The 24,607-nt window shown below is 39.3% G+C and overlaps 2 protein-coding genes across 2 annotated transcripts; one reads left to right on the plus strand and one right to left on the minus strand.

The window, feature by feature from the left end:
• Positions 1-97: 97 nt before the first annotated feature.
• ppp4r1l (protein phosphatase 4, regulatory subunit 1-like) lies at positions 98-20,369 on the plus strand. Its single transcript, XM_040159752.1, has 20 exons — positions 98-341; positions 2,227-2,271; positions 2,798-2,927; positions 5,703-5,809; positions 6,021-6,163; positions 6,392-6,538; positions 7,290-7,397; positions 8,525-8,590; positions 8,877-9,035; positions 10,292-10,416; positions 11,129-11,646; positions 11,765-12,078; positions 13,102-13,188; positions 13,345-13,530; positions 15,211-15,372; positions 15,647-15,747; positions 16,114-16,234; positions 17,086-17,220; positions 17,736-17,877; positions 18,550-20,369. The coding sequence occupies exons 1-20, from the start codon at positions 335-337 to the stop codon at positions 18,693-18,695; spliced, it is 2,949 nt and encodes a 982-aa protein (XP_040015686.1). The 5' UTR covers positions 98-334; the 3' UTR covers positions 18,696-20,369.
• Positions 20,370-20,747: 378 nt separating this feature from the next.
• LOC120807562 (pre-miRNA 5'-monophosphate methyltransferase) lies at positions 20,748-23,276 on the minus strand. The gene is made up of 2 exons (XM_040159753.1): positions 22,796-23,276; positions 20,748-22,188 (listed from the first exon to the last, which is right to left on the minus strand). Exons 1-2 carry the CDS (start codon positions 22,997-22,999, stop codon positions 21,637-21,639), a joined length of 756 nt encoding a protein of 251 aa, XP_040015687.1. The 5' UTR covers positions 23,000-23,276; the 3' UTR covers positions 20,748-21,636.
• Positions 23,277-24,607: the final 1,331 nt, after the last annotated feature.

The following is a 24,607-nucleotide window of genomic DNA, read 5'->3' on the forward strand; positions in this document are numbered from 1 at the left end:
GACTGCTTGGCTCTTTATGTGTGCGTGTGCACGCGCGTGCGTGTGTATGCGTGTGCGTGCATGTGCGTATGTGTGTGCGTGCGTGCGTGTGCGTGTGCGCGTTTGGAGACACACAAAACCCACGGGCTGTTATTTGTTACTCAGTTATATGAAATTCTGCTTAAGCTGAGAAACTGTTTATCGTTTGAGTTGTTTAAAGGATAATCGACCGGTAAATAGCAGCGTCAGGAAGTGCTCTCAGGAAGTAGTTTACTGCCGTGTTTGAGTGACAGCTGTGCGGCGGTGACAGCCCACACCGGGACGGCGGCCCCGCAGAGCCGAGCCGAGACTCAAGATGGCAGGTAATGGCACTTTTTAAACAGTGTTTTCGTCTATAGTTTGACAACGTGCTGGCATTTATAAAGTCGTATTATGCTCTTCAGAGTTGAAACAGTTAAAATAGCGGCTCCTGCTTTACTATATTTGTGCTCTTCCTGGGCGAAGTGTTAGCCTCAAGTCAAGCGAAAGGGCTGGACAAGCTGTGTTAGCAAACTCAGCACCGCTAGCCAGCTAGCTAACGAAAGATACTCAGCGGTATCGAAATGGGTGATTGTGGGGGTACATTTCAACGTCTAAGTTCTCAGTACGTGTAGTTTATTTTTTAAATGGCTAATGTCTTTTGTAGTTAGACACTATTGCACGCCTTCAGCCGTGTTTATTATCGAACTGTTGTCATAGCAAAGGCTAGCGAGGTGACCCAGCTAACGTTAGCCGAGTTGCTAAAGTCATTTTCAGCCATAAGCTTACCAAATCCTCCTATATACCATAACAAAGGAGAGATGTTGTTCTTTGCCAGCCTGCTCTTTGGGGGTGTTGTTAAACAACTCGTAACGTTATTTGCTACACTTATGAAACATCACGTTTAATGTATCTTTTCGAGATAGGAGTTGTTTTTACATTTGGAGCACATTCCCCTGCTTGCCCAGCTGTAAACACAGGCTTTAGCCGTCCAACCACATGCTTCTCCTGGGACTTATTCATGGGCTTTTCTTTTGACTACCCTACCCAACTATTGTCCTATATCTGAGGCTGGGTGGTATTGAAAACAAACCATGAAAGAAAGCCTTGTTGCAGTATCGACTTGTTATGTTACCTCACAAATATGATGGTTAGGCGTTGAAAATCACCTCTTAACAAGACTAGTTTCTCTCTCATTGAACTTCATGATAGTGGGAAGCCAACTAGATCAGAATTTTTTCTGGCAGAATTCTGACTTAGTAGCTGCATTTTATTTTTATTTTTATTTTTTCCCCCTTTCTTAATCTACATTAGAGCTGTAATGATTGCTGATTAATCGATTAGTCTTTAAACAGAAAAATTAATCAACAGCTATTTTGATAATCGATTAATCTTTTTCAGTCATTTTTCGAGCAAAAAAGCCAAATATTATCTTTCTAATTACAACTCCTCAATTGTGAGTTGCTTCTCTTTATCTTATGTCACAGTACACTGAATATCTTTTGTTTTTTGGACTCATGATCGGACGTTTTTTGACATCACTCTTTAGGAAAATATGGTTGTGAGAAAATGTATTTTTTTACTATTATCTGACCTTTTTTTGACCAAACAATTAAGTGATTAATCATACAATCATACTGTTTGACTTCCTTAACCCCCTTTATTGCAGGACTGTTATCTTAAACTGCATTCGTTTTAGCTAGTTAAGCCTAATAAACTGACAACTGAGTGTATATATACCAGAATGCCCAGTGACATAATAATCGCTTCATTTTGTGAGATACAGCACCTACCTCGCTTAGGGTTTTGTGGATGTGCACTTGACTATTCCAGCTTATTGACTAGAGTAATGTAATGTATTTTTTTTTTAAATCAGCTAAGACAATAAATGTGTGAAATTGTGCATTTTTCATTCATGCCTGTTTGGGATCCAGGAAAAAAACATTTGTGTGATGTTTGATTTCTTGTCTTACACATCACTACTCCAGCAATGTCATGTGAACACATGAAGTTTCAGTTTTGCAGAGTGATTAATCAGCATGACCACGGTGATTTATTGGTAGTGTTATTGAAGGAGACTTTGTCCCTTCTTAGTAATTGGCAGCTTGTAAATCTGCCAACCCAGAACTCCTATCATCTTGTGGGGTGGAGTGGTGTACCTAGAGGGTATGTTGATGACAAGTTTGCCACCATGAACCCCTCACACCTCTAATTGCCTCATCCTTGCAGGTCTATCTTTATACTTTGAAGATGGCCATGATGATTTGGATGACTGTGAGTACTCCAGTAATTTTCATTTCCTTACAAAACCACATTAAACAGTACATGGATTGAAGTATTAATTTCTTGCATTTACTGTATATGGAATGTTGTTTTCCCTCCCATCAGTGGGAAGGTACATATGGAAGTGTCATCTTTCTCTGCAACCCCATTCACCCGTGTGAAATTTAATGCTGTCAACAGTATTTCAGGGTTTTATGCCATGCTATTATTAGCAGTTATTTAGACCAGCAGTCCCTGTTGTCTGCATTAGCCCGGGTGGTGAAACAACATATAGATCCCACTGCAAAGCCGGTGTTTATTTATGGTTGGACCATTAAATGGAATAATCAGTTAAACTTGAGCCTCTCTGCTTTATTCACACATTGGAGGTTTTTCATTCCTGAATTTTAGCCTGACAGTCTCATCAACATGACACTATAACTACTGTGGTACATCTGTCAGTATCATTATAAGTATGTGTTTCAGACATTGTTCCAATTTGTGTGACTATAAAATTACTTCTGTCTCCCTCCCACAGTTGGTTTTGATGACTATGGTTCAGAGTCTGACTGCATCCGCATCACAGCCTTCCTCGATGCAGGACAAGACAACCTAACTCCTCTCGGGAGGTTAGAGAAGTATGCCTTCAGTGAGAATGTTTTCAACAGGTAAGTTGGGCCCTGTGCTCGGGCAACTCCCAAAACAAGACAAAATGCTTAATATCAGACAATCAGGGGCCTACACCATGGAACGAGATTAGTGCATTCTCCACCTATCTTTGGCCATAGCTTGGGTTTTCTGGGATCACAAAACTGGCTCGCGTTTAACCAGGGTAGATCACCATGGCAACCAGGGTAGATAGCCATGTTGCACAGCCAACCTGCTCCGGAGCAGTTTAACTTCAGAGGATCAAATGTAAACCTGCCAACAACCCGACTACTGACCAGTTAGATCACTGGGAAAATTGAGTCGTCATTCCTGCAGGATCCCAACAGGGACAAAGGAGTTTACAATAAAGCGATAAATAATAAAGAGCAATATATGTATTTTTATAGATCAGTCAAATCATTTTTGCTGTCCCAGGCTAGGGGGATAGTTTGCCACAAGAAATAACTACATAATGATGATTATAGCTTCATTTCAATTGTGCAAAGATTCTTTGATTCCCTACATGTTACCTGGCAGTGTAGATGCTTTTAAAATCTTACTCCATCACTGCAGCTCAGAATAACATGGGCAACTTTGTGATTTTATAATCGGTAATAAAAGAGTAAACTGGTAGTTAATACCTCATCAGGCATTAACTACTATTCTCCTCGTCTCTACTCCTCGATCTCTGCATTGGCAAGTGCAACAATCATTACTTCTAAGTTTTTTTTAAAGCATCAAATATTCATAATTGCTCATTATCAGAAAGAAAAGCAAAAAATTCTCACTTCATACTAAAGACATATATCCTGATTTCTGCACTTATTTATAGCCTTACTTTAATATTTGGAAATTATTTCCAGTGTTACAGCTTATTATTCTATTGTAGTTATGTGATTATATCATTTACATTTCACCTTGTTGAATATCACTTTTTGCTGTCGCTATACCCAAATTTACCTGTAGGTATAATTTTTTCATCTCATATCATAATAAGTATTTCATTAATGGTTCTGATGATATCGCTTGTAATTTACAACTCCGCCTCTTTCAATTGAACAAGCTCGTAGCTACATAGTAAAACCCAACTGAGCCAGTTGATAACATGCTTTGTGATACATTTTATCCAGGCCAGCCAATGTTAGGCTCAGTGAAGCCAGGTGACTCAAGGAGAACCAGGCTAAGATGAACTTGCTTCGTCATACGGGGCCCAGTTGTTCATAACTGGTTCTGTTCAAGGTACCCAAAGCTACCCAGGGCAAAGTGGTTGTTTTGGTCGTGAGGTTACATTTTTCAAACTATATAGTGTGATATAAACATAGAGCAATATGCATCAAAAGACAGACAGATTCAGATTGAGGTGTTTGCCACATTGTAGCTTGACCTGCTGAAGCTTCAACCACAACTCCCATTTCTTTTCATTTGCATTTTCCGCTGCTACTACAGCTGTTGTTTTTGATAAGATGATCAAAAACTTACAGCTGCTGCAACTGAGGCTGAAAATAAGGCAAAGGTATCCATTGAAAGCTTAGATCTTATGAGTAACAAATGCACAGTTATGTATTTATATATACACACATACAGTTTTGGCATTTCAGTGATAGAACCTCGTTTGACATGTAAACCATGATTTCAGATGTATCTGCTGTAGTGTAGATGTCACATCCCCACTAGTCAATCTGAGCAACAAGGAAACATCTGCAACCTAGTGGAACTTGGTAACAAGGAAACATCTGTCAAATGGCAAAGAGGTGTCACTTGGTGAGAGGATGTAACCAGATATTCAGATTAACTTTTCATCTTATTTTTAAAGGAGTTAAACTCTATCAGGAAACAGTACAGTGATTATTTGGCTTTATTAGTAAGCAAGTTCAAATTTTTCTGTTTTCTTGTATGCAATTTAAACCTTTTTAACAAGAAAACATTTTATTTGCACTGATAAAAGAGAGATTGATTGATTGTTTGTTCACTAATTGCAAGGAAATCATCGCTGAAAAATTTTCTGACTGAATTAAGTAATGGCATAATGTTGTAAAATAATATCATTATTTAATCTTCTTTTCTTCATATTTATTGTATTAATTGTGTTCATTTATGAATTGCATCATAAAGATGTGCAATTGACACATACAATCTCAAGTCATCTCTAGACATGTATTTTTCATGGTCATCTGGACGCTTGTCTGCATTCCTGTGTATTTACTAATCGCATACCTGTGCTAACTCTATAGTGCAGGAATGCCAAAAGACTTAAAATGGAGCCCTGAATGGATGGTTTCTGTCTGAACATGGCATTAAGTTGACAATAGTAGTCCCTGGTAATTATAGGTTTAAAGGATTTTTTGTGTTATGCATATATTTTATACTTTTTGTTTTATTAATTTGTGGATTTTAATGTGGTACTTTATACCTGGTAAATAGTAAAGCCTGCCAGATAAACTCAGTGTTTTTAAACTCCTTGGTATATGTTTTTTAATGGTTTAATCAAAGTTCCTCTGCAAACATTTAATACTGCTATGTTGTCCCCACACAAACGTGTTTACCTCCCGTCCTCATGCTCAGCTTTGCAGGGTTCAAGCCCTCCTGTGTGTGTGTGTGTGTGTGTGTGCGTGCGTGCGTGCGTGCGTGCGTGCGTGTGTGCGTGCGTGCGTGTGTGTGTGTGTGTGTGTGTGTGTGTGTGTGTGTGTGTAATGTATTTGACAACTCTGTCAATGCTGTGTGTCACACTGTGTGCACTCAGCAGTCATAGGTATTGGCAGGTAGTGTACTAACTTGAAGCTCCTGTTGCTTTCTAGGCAGATCGTGGCTCGTGGCCTGCTTGATGTGCTTCGAGAGTTCAGTGACAATGAAAATGACTTTATCAGTGTCATGGAGACAGTTGCCAGAATGTCAGAAGATGGAGGTAGATGCCTTTTCCTTTTCATCTGTTTAGTTGTAATGTCTCTGGATAAGTCCGCCATGACTTTTATATTAGGCTCCACTTTAATATTTGCATAATTAAACTCTTTCAAGATTTAATCTCTACATGGTTGAAAGTACATAACACTTGTTGCCCAGTAATGCACAGATTTTGTATTTGTTCATTAATCCTATAATGTAATGTGTGTACTCAGAGCCCACAGTGCGAGCTGAACTGATGGAGCAGGTCCCCAACATTGCCATGTTTTTACACGAGAGTCGGCCCAACTTCCCAGCTGCTTTCTCAAGATACTTGGTACCAATTGTAGTCCGGTATCTCACTGATCCAAATAACCAGGTAGGTGTCAAATTTACCAGTTCTCTAGCTAACATATACAATTTTAAAAATTATAAATAACAATCACTACCCATGAAAAATGTACTTTTAATATATAAGATGATTGCTGATTATTTTTTGTGAGCCTTTTTTCTCAAATAAAATAAATGAAGTATAAAAAAAATCAGATTTATTTGCATAAAGGTTTTTTTTTAAAAACTGATTGTAAACTTGCTTCCATCTTTCCAGGTGCGAAAGACAAGCCAGGCAGCGCTGCTAGTTCTGTTGGAGCAGGGCCTCATCTCTAAAGCTGACATGGAGACCAAAGTTTGTCCGGTTCTGCTGGACCTCACAGAACCCAGCAGTGACGATGACTACAAAATAGAGGCTGTTGCTGTAAGAAAATCCTCTTGTCATAATTTTTTTTTTTTTTTTTTTTTTTAAAGTGTCTGTTATTCATTATCATGGCTATAAGCTTGAGTGAATAGAACTTAAAAACCACATGGTACTAGACAAACTGTCTTTAGATTATAAAGGCTCAGCTATTTAAAATCAGTATAAATTCAGTACAGCCGGAGAGGGCTTTCTTTTATTGCTTCATGGAGATCAGTCAGTGCCTGTATCTAATCCAGTCAACAGGATCTTTTTGTTAGGGCCTGACTGATGCCAGCAGAGATGGTTTTTGAATTGTATAAACTGAAATTTTCCTGAGTTATTGAACTGACAAGGTATAAACAATGCATTTTTTGGATGAATTAATTCAAAAAATTAATTTGTAGGAATTTAATGCACAGACTTCAATTTCAATGTGATTTATTATTTATATTCTCTCTTATTTATATTGTACTTAGGTGATAGCTTTTCACTAATTCTTTTCACCCAATTTAAGTTAAATTAAAGTTTTCTCAAATCAGTTTCAGCCTCCTGCAACATACAGAACCTCCTATATAACCTCACACACACTTCCTCTCCACTTTTAATACTCCCTGATTTTTTTCTCCCTCAGTAGTACGTTTTTTAGCCTTCTGTAAAGCTTTTCAGTTCAAATTTTCAGCTAGTTTTCAGTCATCACTGCAGAATAGTTATGTAATTGAAGTAGTCTTAGTTGTGATGGCACTAAATGCTCTCCATATGTCTTCTGTTACAGATCATGTGTAAAGTTGTCACCATGTTGAGCAAAGACACAGTGGAGCATCTACTACTGCCACGCTTCTGTGACCTGTGCAGTGATGCTAGACTCTTCCAAGTCCGCAAGGTAACAACCTCAAAACCATGTTTATATCCTCCACCTTAAAGTTCAAGATACTCTTAGCAGTCTAAAATTACTTTATGATTATGAACCAACTACAAATTCTGTTTCAAATTGTAGTCACAAGTGAACCAACACTTATTCGAGTAGGGGTTTAATTGTGTTTTGGGTTTTCCGTGAGGATAAATTCAATAACTATGTGAGGTTGCCTTAATTCTGTTTTGCAAATCAACTTAGCCCACACTACATTGTTGTTTTCTGAGGAATGTTAATTCTCTGGCATAACTGGTGCAAGTTGGACTTTTTTAAGAGCTGTAAAGGTGATCAAACATCGTGTATAATTTTGTTAGCTCTTTATAATTGTGAGAATTTTTTTCAACATTTTATTTTATTTTTCCTTTATTTTTAATATTTTACTCTATTTTATTTATTGTTTTTTGTTGTTGCTTCTTAAGCCAAGGACCCAAAATAAGTATATGTAGTAGCAGGGCTGCAGTCGCAAAAAAAACATACTAAATGTTGTTTCATTCAGAGTGCCATCAGACAGTTTTCAAACAGTATTGTCACAACATTGTACAATAGAAATACAACTTTAAATATATTAAGCCAATACAGAAGGTCTATGATCGTTTTGCAGAGTACATGCAAAATAACTTTAATGATTTGAACATTTACAAACTGTTAGAAGTGTTGAGTGAGTATAGTTCATTGTATTAAAAAAAAGAAGTTTTTTTTTAAAGTTAGAGCTATAGAAATGTGATCTAGAATTGCATTTTTCTCAAATTTACTATTTAGGTTTACATGTTATGAAAAACAAAGTCAAAAATATGATCAAATCACTGTAGTTTAGTTTGGCTTCCCTGATCAAAGTGCAGATCCTTCGAAAATCCTACAGAAAAACTGTGTGATTGAGCTAGAAGAAATTTAGTAGCCAGAAAAAATAATGATAATGCTTTTTTTTTTTAATCATTAGTGTTATTGGATCTAGCATCCTCCTTGTAAATCTGTAACTTCTCTTCGCTTTTGCCTAATGGTATAAAATAATTATTATTTAATTGTTTATTATCCATCATTTATGTGGCTCTTTTAGTTTCATGTCATTGCACCTGTCATGCATGTATTATTTATTACAGGTCTGCGCAGCAAATTTCGGAGAGTTTTGTTCTATTGTGGGTCAGGAGGCCACAGAAAAACTCTTGGTGAGAGACTTGAGAAACCATTTTCATTACATATTTCCATTTACGTCATGATGTAACATGAAAGTTAAGCATTAGTGTCTTGCAAGCTTTCCCTGAGTTAATACTTAACATAAAACACATCACAATTAGTGTGTAAAGTTAGCTGTGTTTGATTGTCTTCATACAATTTCATTGTATATCATATTAATAAGCTTGTTTGCTCCCTTGCTGTTTGCAAATCCTTTAAAAGTTCAAACACTCAGTATTAATTTTAAGTTGTACTGACGTGGTTTTGCTTTTTATGTAGATGCCCAAGTTCTTCGATCTGTGCTCAGACAGTCTGTGGGGCATCAGGAAAGCCTGTGCTGAGTGCTTCATGATGGTCTCCAATTCCACGTCTCCAGAGGTGCGACGTGCAAAACTTTCCCCCCTGTTCATCAGTCTCATCAGTGACCAGTCCCGCTGGGTAAGACAAGCACACACGCGCACACATGCACACAGGAAAAATTGTAAGTCATACGATTGCATAAAATTAAAATAACATTTATGTGCAACTTCCTCTGTACTATGATGAAAATAGGGCAGTTGTTGCTTAGCTCTGGAATCTAGAAAGTTTGTTTTTCTCAGCACTGTATGCATCAACCTGTTCCTGATTTTAGTTGTCTTCTTTGTTTATTTAGATAATTTTCTGTTTTTAGTACTGTTAAGTGAAGTGTCAAAATAAGTATGAATGGAATAGAAGAATGGAAAATCTCCCAACTGCTACGGCACTTAAAGTGGCAATCTCAAAGATTATAGTCCTGGTTGATTTGGCAAAACCTGTACTTACTGGTGGTAACAGCAAATGCAGTGTAATACTAGAGATCATAGAATTCTGGAGTCAGCAAAACAAACTATTGTCATTTAAATAAAGAAGTCAGGAAATAATTACCATTTTTCCATCATTTTGTGAGCAACTGAGATCTGATTTTATGCTGTGCATGGCATGACTCTGCGAACAGCAGGCCACAGTGGAAGGAGTTGGTTGCCTGACGGCGAAGTTGGAGGTGTGCAGCTGTCGCCTGCAGCTCCTCATCTAACGGCTCAGTGTAACTGCTCCATCGTCTGCCATTACTCCTTGCAATATTTCAAATATATAAATATTGCAAAACTTTCATCAGTGGGCCATAGGCTCAGTCACCATTGTGTTACCTAATTTGGAGATATAGTGACTTAACAGAAATTTATTCAATAAAAATCTTCAAGATTACCACTTTAACTGGCAATTATCCATATTTTCAAATGGGGAGACAAAAATCACTAAAAATGGGGCTTGGGGCTTGAGGCTTGAATTTTATAAATGTCTTGGTCTCTAAGTCTCCACAGACTAAAGCCTCACCTATACTTTCTGCATTCAGTTGGCTGCATACATAAATGTCCATATCTACCCATGTCCATGAGGTTCCATGTGCAGGCCAAAATTTATTACAATTTGCTCTAATAGACATGTCATCTTGTCTGTGTATGCAGACACCCAGTGTAGTATAAACAGTGCTGCATTTGGTTCCATTGTCCACATCTGTGTACTATTTTGGACTAGATCCGGCTCTTAAAATGGTGCTCGATATAAATAATCCTGTTCATTGATAAGACTCTAACCAAATTTGGATGATTGGCCTACACCTAATTCATTTCTTTGTAGTCACAGTGACACTGACAGATTCCTTCCTGTTCCACTTCCAGGTGCGCCAGGCTGCCTTTCAGTCTCTTGGACGTTTCATCTCCACCTTTGCCAACCCTTCAAGCACAGGCCTTCACTTCAGAGAGGACGGCACCCTACTAGAGGTCCCCAGGTGTACATCGGAAGGGTAAGAACAACCGACCCTCATCACCGCTGCAACAACAGACATTAAGAGAGACACATAATGATGCTTCTCTTTTAGTCTGTTCAAATGATATTGTTGTAAATGTTCTTTTTTTTTGTGAGTATCTTGAGTCAAATTTAAGTGAAGATTATATTGTATTTTTATTTAGTGGACTCTATATATATATCAGTTCAGACAGTAATTATAACAATATGCTGTGTCCCTACACAAGTATAAGATTGTGTCACCGCAGACAAAGCTTTAAGTGTTGCGTCATTGCCCCAATGAATCATGTTCATAATTCAGCGGGCTTGATCACGACAGACCAGTTTTGCCTTTTTTCTTAAAGGTTTATCTGCAGAAAGGACATAAAAGGCATTGAAGCTAGCATAGATGCATTTCCCCTGAATCCTTTCTGTCCAGGAAGTCATGTTACCTTAATAGAAGTACTTTGTAGAGTTTGAAATTTACCCTTAAATGTTTCAATTTACTCCGTGACTAGGTTTGGCCAATTTTGAACCACGGCTTAGCTCACCATTGTAGAAATAGTTCACATGCAGGAAAATTTTAACTATTGGCTGTGGGTAGTGCATCTAGTGCTTAACATTTACAAGGAGGCTAATGACAAGATATAGTACATCCTCTCTCCTTTGTTCTTTATTAGATATAAGGATTTACCAAAGTATTCCTACAAATTTTGTTACTCCCATTTCAGCAACTGCTCCCTAAACTCCCTGAACTGTTCTGACATCAGCGGCTGCCACACAGAAAGAACCATCGCTCATACACCTCCCAACCAGGATGGCCGTGCCACACCGTCCCCGGAGCATGTGTCAGCAGCTTACAGCGAGGACATGCACAACTTTCATGACAACCACACTTCTGCTCCTGGAGGGATGCACGACGGTTTCACCCACACTGTCTCAAAAAGCAACAGCAGCCCTACGACTGCAAACAACGCTAAAAACACAAAAGAGACGGAGCAGACAGACGAGAACTTTAATTCTTTCCACTACTGGAGGTCTCCTTTACCAGACATCAGCGGGGAACTGGAGATGCTAAGTTGTCCAACATCAGAGGAAGCGACAGAGAAGGAGGAAAAGAATGAGGATGAGGAGGAGCCTGAAGATAATTGTCCTGATTCCAAGTCTAGTCATGGCAAAGCTACCAGCGACCAGATCCAGAAGGTTTTGGACTGTTTGCAACCACACATGGATGACCCTGATGTACAAGGTGAGTATACAGAGCCAGAATATTTGTGAATTACATTTGATCATCTGCTGTCACGGTGTATTTATTTTGGCAGTGTATTGGCATATAGATTGAGCTTGCATGTGTAATTTACCTCCAGCTCAAGTCCAGGTGTTGTCAGCAGCTCTGAAGGCAGCCCAGCTCGACAGTCCAGTAGACGACAGCCCAACAGACAACAGCCCACCTGAACCCCAGTCAGAAGTGCAGCCTGAGAGCAACACTGAGATCCCATTTGTGGAGAGCAAATCTGTGGAGGCTCAGTTGGAGAGTCAGGAGAGCCCCACAGAAGAGGAGCAAATGATTGAAACTCCTCCAGCTTTGGAGTCCAGCCCTGTCCAGGAGCAAGGAGACGAAGAGACACAGACAGAGCCCCTTGAGGACCAAGAAGAGTCTCCTCCTGACTCCCCTGTTCTAGTACGAGACTATTCAGATTTTTGCAGTGTATTAACTCAGCTGTTTTATATTATATGGCTGAACAGATATACTCAGTAACTACATACATATACTGAAGTTATGCTGGAATTATACTCGATGCGAAGCGTAGGATTTCTCCTGCTGATAGCACCGCCACAACACTAGATTGATTTATCATACATGGTCAGGGTGTATCATGTTTTAAAGCCCTTGAAAACTTGGGTTCTATGTATTCATCAGTAAAGCAGATGCAATGAAAAGTTAAGTTTGAAAAAAAAAAAAAAAAAAAGTGTTACTAATTATTTATTGACAGTTTAACACTCAAAAACTCAGCTAGTCTATTTATCAGGACTCTGTGGGTGTGGTTTCAGATTTGACTGACAGCGGGCTAGCAACTAGGGCTGGATTTAAAAAAAAAAAAAAAAAAAAAAAATCAAATTAATAAGGATTTCATTTGAATGATCCGGTATTGGTTCTTAAAATCCCAAGATCGATCTTTGCATTTTCACTTTTTCTCAGTAACCATGTACATCTGTGCTAAATATGTAGTGGTTACTTCTTTTAAGTGGTTCAGTTGGGGCTGCATGATGTGTAAAATGTCTACTTTTGTGCAAATCGAGTTATTACAACATACACAAAAATGTATTATTTTAAGTTTAAAAAGTAACAATGACAAGAACAAGCCTTCCTTAACGTTCTTTTCACTCTCAACAGTCTCCAAAAGCACCGGAAGCGTTTAGGAGATAACACAAGTTGACCAGTCACAGTTTTGCCATCCCCATTTGGAATCTCCATAGCCCCAGTGTGTAGTTACATTTTCTTAATGGGAGCAAATCGGCTACAGTAACAAATGCCAGAGTTACGCTGTAACCCCTTAAAAAACAACTATAAATCCAGCATTAGGGAGGTCTGGTGTATCTAAGGAGAACAAATTAAAAAATGACAGAAAGTTGACTTCTTTGATTGGTAATATGCTTGTTTGTTCCCTAATGGTCCTTGTGTGGATATTTGTATCCTCCTCAGGAATCTGAACTGATTGAGAGTGTGGAGGAGGAGGGAAAGGAAGACTCAGCTCACAGCCCAGTGTCTGAGGATAAGCCTAAAATCCAGGTCAGTAAGCACTACTCTAACACATCCTGGGAATATTGATCTGCTCCTTACTGTTGGTATTGATAAACTCAGACATGGATTATTGAATACCTTCTCACTGTGCATCTCCGTTCCTCTTTGGTCATCACACTCTTTAATGTCGTGCTTTGTCTGCAGAATGTCATTCCCCAGCAGCTGTTGGATCAGTACCTCTCTATGACGGACCCGGCCCGCGCCCAGACGGTGGATACAGAGATAGCCAAACACTGCGCCTTCAGCCTGCCGGGGGTTGCTCTTACTTTGGGACGACAGAACTGGCACTGCCTCAAGGACACATATGAAACCCTTGCTACTGATGTGCAGGTAAGCAGAGAAATGAGAAACCATGAGGGTAATGGGGGATTACTGTTGCTGTTTAAACAAAAAGCCATACTGTGACAGAATGATTGGTCTGAGCAAAGCTCATTTTAAAATATCTCAGCTCAAGTTATTTTGACATTGGAGCGCTGGGGTTTCTGCCATTAGAAGATTTTAGTTATACAGTCATAGCCTTTATAACGATGAGATGAAATAGTATAGTGTTTCAGGATTTGGTCGTCTGGTAGATCACTCAACAGTAATCTATTGATTTGCTAATTTTGTTGAAAAATCAAAGCCAGAAAATCAATTAAAAACACAGAGCAGTAGCAGTACAGGTTTGTGTTTTACTAAAGGACACAGTGGTGAAATATATATGTTCATGTGTTCATCATATATTCAGATGTTTTTAATGGTTGTTTCAAACACTTAAATGTTATTCCAAAGTCTGCATCCCACCCGGCCAAGTCCCTGGAGGACTGGCCAACATACCAAAAAACAAGACTCTCAAGCCAGTAAAAAGAATAGCAAAAACAACGCACACACGGAAAAATAAATGGAAAAATAAACAATATCCAATTATAGAGAGTGAGACTTCTTGCTAAAGTGAGCATGGTCTCGTAAGACATTCAAATCACTATGATCCATGTCAAAAACTGCGATACTTGGTTCTGGATCTATGACCTTGTTACACATGTATGAGAATGTTTTAAAAACCTTGGCCCAAACTTTATTCATACTTGGGAAAGCCTAAAATGAATGAATAAGACTTACTAGGGCCTGGTTACACTGTTCATTATTAACATCAGATAGCGTTTTCATGCCTCAAAGAAGTATCATATTTAGAATTTATGATTAAGATCCTCTAACTAAAGGGCCAGTTTTTATCCCTCTGCGTCAGATTAATTTAAGATTAATGTAATGCTATTTATAAAGTACTCAGTTTTGATCACTTTAATGAAGTATTAAGTAACCCATCCACAACAGTGTCGATTATTTTTGTTATGGATGTTTTTGCTTGATTTTGGTCAACACCTTTTACAAACTAGAGGCACCTATAGACAACAGTGCAAAAACGAGAATCTCGGAAGTCCATTGCATGTCACACTGTGTGAGATGGGTGTAATAAGGTCTCGGTCACAGACTGTATGAGACTGGACAATATCTATTTTGATCCATGTCAGATAGTTTGATGAATACCGTGTGAATCTTATTGTTGAGATGTAAATCGAATTAAAAAAAGATACAAGCAGCAACATGTCATCAGCTTCCATCATCCGTCTGTACCGCTCCTGTGTTTTTAAAAGAAGTATCAAAAGATTACACAAGCTTTGGCCAGAGACCTTCTGTGTATTAAACCCTTATAAGAGGAGGAGGAGGAGGAGGATGAGATTTACAAAGTGAATTTGTGGTAAATATTTAGTATTCTGTGTCATTTTATGTCGTATTCTGATTGGTTGATTTGTAAATGTGGGTCATAACAGCAGTCACATTGTGGGCTTTCGGTCTTTAATTTGATGCAGTCATAGGGAAATGTACAAAGTGAACTGTTGCTTCACCTCAAACGGCAGCAGTGACAGTGTGATGGCACTCAGTCACGCTGTTCCTCGTTACCTCATCACAGCAATGAATGGCTGATACTATAATCCTTCTGTGGTTCTCTCCCTCCTACCTCCCCCCTCTTAGTGGAAGGTGCGACGTACGCTGGCGTTCTCCATCCATGAGCTGGCAGTTATCCTGGGAGACCAGCTGACGGCGGCCGATCTTGTCCCCATCTTCAACGGTTTCCTCAAAGACCTGGACGAGGTCCGCATTGGCGTGCTCAAACACCTGTATGACTTCCTCAAGGTAAGATTTATAGATTCGTCTACTGCTGGTGCACATGTGATAACAATTTTTGAGAGTGAGATTAGTATGTTTGGTCTAGCACAAAGCTAGTAATTTTTGGTTTGCCATATTGCACTCAAGCAAAACTGTTGTAAATATGATGACAAAAAGGACTCAGCTGAAATGACAGCTCTGTTAAGATTTGATGAAGAAAATCGCAGTTGGATCAGTTTCTTTACAGGTGACGCTAGGCACTAGATAACTAAGCTGGTTCATGTGCATCTCCTTGCTGCAGCTGCTCCACGCAGACAAGAGGAGAGAATATCTGTACCAGCTGCAGGAGTTCATGGTGACGGACAACAGTCGCAACTGGAGATTCAGATACGAGCTGGCAGAGTACGTCTCCTTCTCCATTTCCAGTCAGGAAGGAAATTTGGAAATAATTATATTTACATTTTTAGCAGACTCTCCTATCCAGACTGACTTCCAATCAGTGTCCTGCTCATTGACCAAATGTCAGGGCTGAATTCTTCTCTTGTAACATTGAGTATTGGAAAGATTTAATTCTGCAGTCAAATTACCGTCAGTTAGTATCAGCTAAACGGTTTATTTAATCATTTCTATCCATAATAGGCTACTGTAAATTGTGGTTTATTTTCATTTGGTTATTCGTATTTACTTTATTGTACTACTATTCACAAGAAGGTTTGTATAACCCTTGTGTTTGCCTGACCGAAGTGCTCTCTTCCGTTCTCTTTCCAGGCAGCTGATCTTGATCATAGAGTTGTACAGCCACTATGACGTGTATGACTACCTCAGACAGATAGCACTAACACTCTGCTCTGACAAAGTCTCAGAGGTCAGGTGGATCTCATACAAACTGGTAAGTTTATAGCAGATCCTATGATTTGGGTTTTTTTTTTTTTTTTGGGACAGAGCCAGGCTAGCTGTTTCCAGTCTTTGCGCTAAGCTGAGCTAGCACGCTGCTGGCTGTAGGTTCATATTTACTGCACAGACCTACGAATGCTATAAATCGTCTTAACTACAGTCCTGGTTGAAATAATTGGCTCCCTTGAATTTTAAGTACAGAATTTAGAATATCTTCAGAAATAAAGGTAAAAGAAAATTGAAAAAAGAAAAACAAAACAAACTTGCATAATAGTGAAATAATACATACTTATGTACCCCAGACACAGTTATTGGCACCCTTCAATAATATCTGGTTGCAAAACTTTGGCAGCCTCTAAACATTTCTTGTAGCCATCCAGAAGCTTCTTGCACCTGTCTGCTGTCGGTTTCTGCTACTTCTGCATTGCCAATAATTTCAACCATTTCTTAAATGACAGTTTGAAGTTTTCAGTCTGTGCAGCTTTCATTATAGCAACTGCAGACAGCACCTCATCTTTTCATCTCACATTCAGGGTTTTCCCTACCATTATAGGACCTAGGCACAGCGCCCAAGCATTTTTGCACAGCGCTTAAACCGAGTCAATGGAAAAAACTGCTGCGATTTCTCTCCCAACCTGGAGAGAAAGGATACCGTATTGGCCCTAATAATGGGACAGTATTTTTTTTTTTTTTTTTTTTTTATTATTTAAAAATGGGGTTGTTTTGTTATGCCAGTGTTATGTCAGTGTTTCATTAGTCCAGTTTAACCCACAGGAGTTTCTCAGGGCTGATGTAACATATCCATGTCCATGTTTTTAACTGTGTCGCTGTCTCCTGTGTTTTCAGGTTGTAGAGATCCTCCAGAAGCTGTATGCATGTGGTGCTGATGATCTGGGCCTGAACTTCATCAACGAGCTCACCGTCAGGTTCTGCCACTGTCCCAAGTGGGTGGGGAGGCAGGCCTTTGCCTTCATCTGCCAGGTATGTTGTTTTTATCTCACATTACTTTGTGCAAAATGGTGGAAAAACAGCTTCTGCATCGTCTCCCTACCTGTTTTTCAACTCCATAGATAGCTCTTTGATTGTTTGTCTGCTGGCAAATAGAAATGAAATCACAAATTAAATATTCTCTGGATCTTGGAGCAGAACTAGTTTTAATCCCATTTATGGTTCTTGGAATATTTTTAATACCATTTCCTTTGAATTTCTAGCTAAAAACATAAATTTTACGGTTTAATTTTTTGTTAAGTTGAAACATTCAGTACAAAACACTGGCTGTTTCTTTATGTAATGACCATGTCATTGTAGGAACTAGACTAAGTCCTGCTATTCATCATGGTGATACCATAGTGGAAAACTCTTTGTTGATAATCCAGTTTGTCAACTTTTCTGTTTGATGAAATGATTTTGATCTGTTGTGTATTCCACTGTGTGAAAATAACTCTGTCACACAAACCTGCTTGAGTGACTGTCTTTTCTGTTTCCATATATTTTAGGCCATTGTGGAGGAGGACTGCATGCCCATGGAGCAGTTCAGCCAGCACCTCCTGCCCAGCCTGCTCAGCCTCTCCTCAGACCCAGTGGCTAATGTTCGCGTTCTGGTGGCCAAGGCTCTACGACAGAGTGTCATGGAGAAAGGTAAAATCGGATGAACTCAGTGACTGATGTCATCTTTTAAGGGAGTAGTTACATTTTGGGAAATAAGAGTGAGGTATAATGTTTTAATTTGTGAGCTTTAGAGGCGGCGGTAGCTGTTTCCCTGTGCTTCCGGTCTTTATGCTAAGCTAAGCTAATCACCTCCCGTTTCTAGGTCGATCATTAACACACAGACAGTATCGATTTTTTTCATCAAACTCTTGGCAAGGAAGGGAATTTGTGTATTTCCAAAATGTTGAACTAATGCCTTTAATGCAAAACTCTTTCTCTTTCTTTTGTAACTTTTTCTGAACTACAGCCTCTGTGGCCACAGGAAGTTATTGAGGGATAATGGTAAATGCTAAATGTAGTATATGAGTAGTACAAGCAGAGAAGAGTCACAAAGTTAATGAACTACTTTAAAAAAAAAAAAAAAAAACTAAAGTTTGCTAACATCAGCTGTCGTAAGCTACTGGTTATACAACACCGTGGAAGGTTTTGGCGCAGTAACCTTCAAGTGTTCGTTTTATTTCTTGTAAATGTAACTTTTCATTTGTAAGAGTAAGAGTGTGTTACTTCTTCTTTCAATAGTTACATAATCCTGCTTTAGCAAATGCTCTATAGCTTTTTTGCTGGTAGGTTTTTACTTACATAAACGGAGTGTTGTGTTTACAGCATACTTCAAGGAGCCGGGCTGTGCCTACTCTGACGAGCTGGAAGAGACTGTGATGGCTCTGCAGTCCGACAAGGACCGCGACGTACGCTTCTTTGCAAGCCTGGACCCCAACAAAGGCTTGATGGATACGGCTCCACTGATCTAGCCTCAGCGCCCAACTCCTTTTGCAGCCCACCTGCCTGTCTACCTACCTGTCTAGCTGACTGACGCACAGTCAGCGTAACCTGCAACACCAGCACCTGACCAGATCCCCAACCACTCGCCTGCTGGGCAGACCTGCACCAACGACCACTTGAGAATAATGTCAGATGTTCAGATTACAGTATAAAAGTATGAGCATGCTCAAACAAACACGACCCAGTCTCTGGTTGGGTACTACACTGCGCACATTACATTCACAACAGCAAACACACTTCTCAGAGTTTTCAGGAAATGAGCAGGACTCAGAGGTCAGCTGCACCACTTTGTGAGAGCTGCCGTATTTTTGCCTGAACTTTTTCTCACCCTCCACACTAACAACATTGACTCAATCCTTCCCCAGTCACAGACTTGTAAAACTACAATGGGCTCTTTCTCTCCAAAGCTAACTGTAAGCTTGATATAAAATTGCTGAATTGATTTTTTTCTTTTTTTTAAAATTCCTTATTGCTTCTTTTTGTGGATTTCTTAACGAACAAGCGGGCGAGGCCTGCCTGACTCTGACGTGTGCACTAACTCAGGGGGACTCATTTGAACCTAAACAGCATTATTAGCTTACATGATAAGCAGCAGCTCCTGGATCCCGGGTGAAAAAACTACAGCTGTCTGAGCAACAGACCAGCCGAACCAAGTAGCTCTGCTGGTGTCTCTTGCCTCATTTCCTCCCGATGCCTCTTGTCTCAGTCGTCCTTCGTCTTCTGAGATGTCCTCTGGGTTATTTGACTGTTTCCCTTCTACCTTCTCTGTTCACTCTTTTTCTCTGCATTTCTCCACCTGGTCTTCAAGGGCCACTGAAACCACTACTGCTGCACAGAAGGAACAGTGATTCTGCCACTCAGCATAACTCTTGATTAAAACCTTATCTTTGACATCTTTGAAACAACACCTTAATGAACTGTTGATCCCCCCCCCCCCCAGAAAAAAAAAATCTGTGTCTGTTTACCAAAAATGTGACACAACGCGTCTCCTAAACGGCAGGAGACTAATGAAATACCTCTGTTTGGACATGACTGGCCAGTGTGTCGTGCATGTAGAGAGACTTCTGCGGTTCAAACAGGCACTGGATGTCCACGATTGGTGATTCTTTTTGAGTGATTCTGTGGTGTTGAATAAAACATCTTAACAAGGGCTCACGATGATGTGCCACAGGGTGAAGTGAAACTCAGAGAGAAGAGGAAGAAAGCAAGCAAGCACACTGTGGGATTATGCATGCCCCCTGCCCCACCCATCCTCCTTCCCCCCGTGTATAGTCTATTCCAATTCCTTAAGGTTGACCTCCTGATATGAATTATGTGACCATGGTAGCTTTCAGTGGATCTGACTGACCAGTTGTACAGTAGGACATAGGAATGGTTGTGTTAGGAGACTGAAAGACAACTGACCATTATTTCCCTGTCTTGGTGGAATGATTTAAGTATGAGGTTTCTCAACATTTTGCTACTCTTTGTACAGCTTAAACCTGTGGAAAACGGTGTGTTTATGGAACCAAGGCCAGTTTCGTCGGGTTTTTACCCACCGAGATGTGTGAATATTGGGAGCAGTCACCAAGTCACTTTTTGTAGTCTCTTGAGCTAGTTTGTTTTCATCTGTTGTAAATGGTAAATCCCCGCCCCCACCCCAAACCCCCCCCCATTTTTTTTTTTTTTTTTTTGAACATAGACATAACTTGAGAACTTAAGCTGATTGTGCTGTGTGCTGTGCATCTCAAGTCTTTCTTCCTTCGAAAGGAGAGATCACTGCGGTAATGGCGGTGTCTACTCATCTCATCTGTCTGCAATTTGTGTCCATCTCATTTTTTATGTAGTAGAACAGTTAATATATACATTTTATGAAAATTATTTTTCTTTTCAATTATGCACCATTGTTCAAAGATTTTATATCCTAACTTTACAAAATTTACAACCTTTGTAATATTCAATGGTTTCTTTTAAAAAGACATTTTATGTAATGTTATTTTTAGTATTCTGTAATTAAAATGACGAAAATTAGAATGCTTAAGTTTTTATTTTTTAGTTTTGCATTACTGACCAGTGCAGTTCAATCAGCTCTGATACAGAAGGGAGAAACCACTTCATAATGAAAAACGCTGTGTTTTATTATTTAATTGGCATGGTAATGATTGCACATTCATAAAGTGAGCAATTGTATAGCTGGGCAATCTCTGGCAAATATTTTATATAATAAAACACATAATTGTTGAGGCAGATATATTACCGGATAGTAAACAGTGTTTTTTTTTTTTTTTTTTTTAATGAATGAATGACAAAAAAAATGTATTTCAAGGTTTTAGCTAGAAAATGTAATTTACATGTGCTACAGAATACCTTTTGTGTTTTGGGCTGTTGGGCAGACAAAACAAGATATTTGAAGAAGTCTCCTCAGGCTCTTGGAAATTTTGATGGATATTCTTCACTACTTTCTGACACATACACACAGAGATTAATCTAAAATGAAAATAATGGTAAACTGCAGTCCTAATTGACATTAAGATCCATCTGCCAATTTTCTCGATTCATAGATTAATATAAAATAATATAAAAATGCCACTTAATAGTAAAAAATGTCTCTCTCCAGTTTCCAGAGCCTAAGGTGGTGTCTTCAGTTTGATTCTTTTGTCAAACCAAAAGTACAAACCCCAAGAATACTCACTTAAGACAAAGATAAATAGAAATTTTCATATTTCAGAGGCTGGAAACAGTGAATTTTTGACCATTTTGCTTTAAAAGCTGTTATACGATAAATTGATTATCCATGATGCTGGGTATGTCAGTCAATTAATTCAACCCTATTTTCTCCCAATCCCTGCATTTGTCTCTTTGTTTTGTCTTCCTGATCATCTCCCAGCAACTCCGGTGCAGCAGGTGAAAACTTGACATTGTCCCTCAGTCTCATCTCCTTCTGAAGAGCAGCAGTTTTCGGTCCCATGCAGTGTTGCCGAAGCTCTGGATGAGCTCCATGCCGCAGTGTCTCTCCAGGTGCTCCCTGGCATGTTCTGCTATGTCCCCGCGAATCTTCAGGGTCTTGAAGTGGTCAAAGTCTGAGCGGCCCAGCTTCCTCAGCCGCCGGGCTGCAGAGCGGTAGCACTTCCACGGCTGGGCTTCCAGGAGCAGGTGCTGGCTGATGGAGGCCAGGCGAGAGAGAAGTTGCAGCAGGCCGCGGTCTCCGTGGTTTAAATGGACCCACATGGTGACAGCCAGGCACAGACACAGCTGGAAGTGGGAGCAGCCACGCTGGTCGAGGTAATCCTGCAGCTGGCTGCCGTCTGTAGTGATGTCCAGAGGGATGAAGGAGATGTTGCTGGGCAGAGGGTTGGTCTGCTGAGCCCGCTGAATGAGAGCCTCGTCCAGGTCGAAGCCCAATAGATGAACTTGGCTCCTATCCGACTCTTCTTCACACACAGGTTCCTGCACCAGATGCTTATAAAAGGCTACACTCAGGTCCTGTCATTCACAGAGAGAGACAAAAAGAGGACATCTCTTATACCACCATGGCAATTTAAAGGGGCAATCCACCAATTTGACATATGAAGTTGTGTGTAATCATTGTGAGGAATGCTACTGTAAAAACAGTTGTATAATGTCCCAAGTGGATCTGAAGAAACGTTTGAAAAAACAACCCTAACGTCTTCAAGGTTTAATGAAAGACACTGTCTGTTGCATTGTGGGAAATGTAGGATCCAGGGTTTTTGGAGCTTGACTCCTACTCGGGGAGTAAAGATACCTCAGCCCCTGCCATTTCAGTTTTGACCATTCTTGTTTTAATGTTTTTCTGGAATGCAACACTAAATCATGGGAATACCCCTTTAACTTCTTCCATCCTGCTGTATAAAATCTGTGCTACGGTGACAGATAAAGTTCAAATTTGATCTTATTTAACATTTATTGTAGATTATAACACGATTACCGAAAACGTCGTACATGTCGTGTTGGGTGACCACATGGATCATAGGCAAATGTGTATGCAGAAGACATTGGAGTTTTCAATTTGAATGCCCACGGGCTATAAAACCATTTTAGAGTCAGGTATACATGTCCCAGGCTCACATACCCCTGAATTACATCCCACGTCCAGTATCAGTGTGGTGCGATGGCCGTTGCTGTAACCTAAATCCTGAAGGAGTGTGGCTGGAATCAGACCCAATCGGTTCTCCGGAGGATTAAAGGTGTAATAGTTTATAAAGTTGCCATAAGGAGCGGCTCCGGGATCATCTAGCTCATCAACGGAATCGCTATTTGTCGAACATGTTGCCATTGTGATGTGTGCGCTTCTAAAATGCTTCCGGGCGGAAAAAAAAAAATCCAAACGGCGGCTGGCTTGACGGGTATTTTCCCATCTATGGCTCACTGGACCGTCTTATAAATAAAAAACAGCAACGGAAGTTAGTTATCGTTTAATGTTTTCTTCAGTGTCAAAGTAATTAATTGAGAAGTGACAGTACATCAAATGGTAAAATGCAAACAGGAACTGCTATTAGCCTATTTGGCGTACTTCATTTCAAAATGTAACCAAAATATAGACTAAAACAAGAAAAGAGAACGGGGTAGCGCAAATCACATAGTACGTGGCAACATTATATTAAATATATATTCAAGACTTTTTGGGCCACTTGTACGACCGTTGGGCCGACTTTAGGTTCTGATTGGGCTGCTTTTTGTCAGTAAAATCTGGTAACACTGGTTTTTGGTGGGTTTAGCGTTAGGTAATACCAGTTACCAATTAACAGGCAGTGACGGCTGGCCGGAAAGTTCCAGGTAACCATAGTACCGCCACCAATAACCATAGTAACGCCACATGATAATGACACAATGCAGCTGAAGTTGATTGGAGAAAAAAAAGGTGGCAAGCTAGCACCACAATTCTCAGTATTAACTTAAATACTCCATTACAGTTACATTCAGCAACATTTACTCAAAGTATCAAAAGTAAAAGTAATGAAGAAAAAACATGTTTTCCGATACAAACACACTTTTCAACTCACCTCTACTTTATTTATGTAGTACTTCATTTATAGCTTTGTAGCAGACACAGAGGAAAACCCAACAAAAGAAAGGAGACAAAAAAGAAAAAAAAAAAAAGAAAAATTAAGGAATAATATTAAAAAAAAAAGTGAAGGTATAACAAGAAGAAGAAAATACTTGAGTTGGTTAGGTTAGGAACAATTAAAGGCTAATTTGTAAAAGTGCATATAAAGTTGACTTTTAAAAATTACAGTTAGACAAAGGAGAATTGTATGATATGGGGAATTCCATAGTTTTGTTACTTTCCACCACTGCAGAACAATATAAAATACCATTACAAGCAAAATTCTTTCAAGTCCTCCATTCAAAACATTTTCTTTTACCTGAAGTGTTAAAAGTAAAGGTACGATTATGTGGTAGAAAGGCCCCTGTGAGTGTTATACTATTGTATTGTTGGATTAAGTTATTTTTACTGGTGCATAAATTTGTAAGGAACATTTAAATGTTGTAATCAGTGCAGAAGCTAATTCTAATGACTGTAGCCACTGTTTTTATTTTTATCTCAATGCGTCATATTTTATAAACTGACCATGTCTGTTTTGTATGTAATCTTATTTAGAAAGTAGAAACAATAGCTGTCGGATAAATGTAGTGGGAAAAGCAAAATAGCACAATACAGTCTGTCTGAAATGTAGTGGAGTAAAAGTGTTAAGATGAAAATACTATAAATTTGAGGTACTTGTCCATGAACTGCATTTATTTCAGTAAACTTAGGAGACAGGAATATATAGCTGTTGGGTCTTTCTGTCTATGGCTGTAAAACACTATAAAAATGTAGCTAGAATAACCTGTAGATGGAGTAAAGATATTAAAGATATTGAGCTTATCTTCTCCGGGTCAG

The sequence above is a fragment of the Xiphias gladius genome, chromosome 21 (genome assembly GCF_016859285.1).
Source record: "Xiphias gladius isolate SHS-SW01 ecotype Sanya breed wild chromosome 21, ASM1685928v1, whole genome shotgun sequence".
NCBI lineage: Eukaryota > Metazoa > Chordata > Actinopteri > Istiophoriformes > Xiphiidae > Xiphias > Xiphias gladius.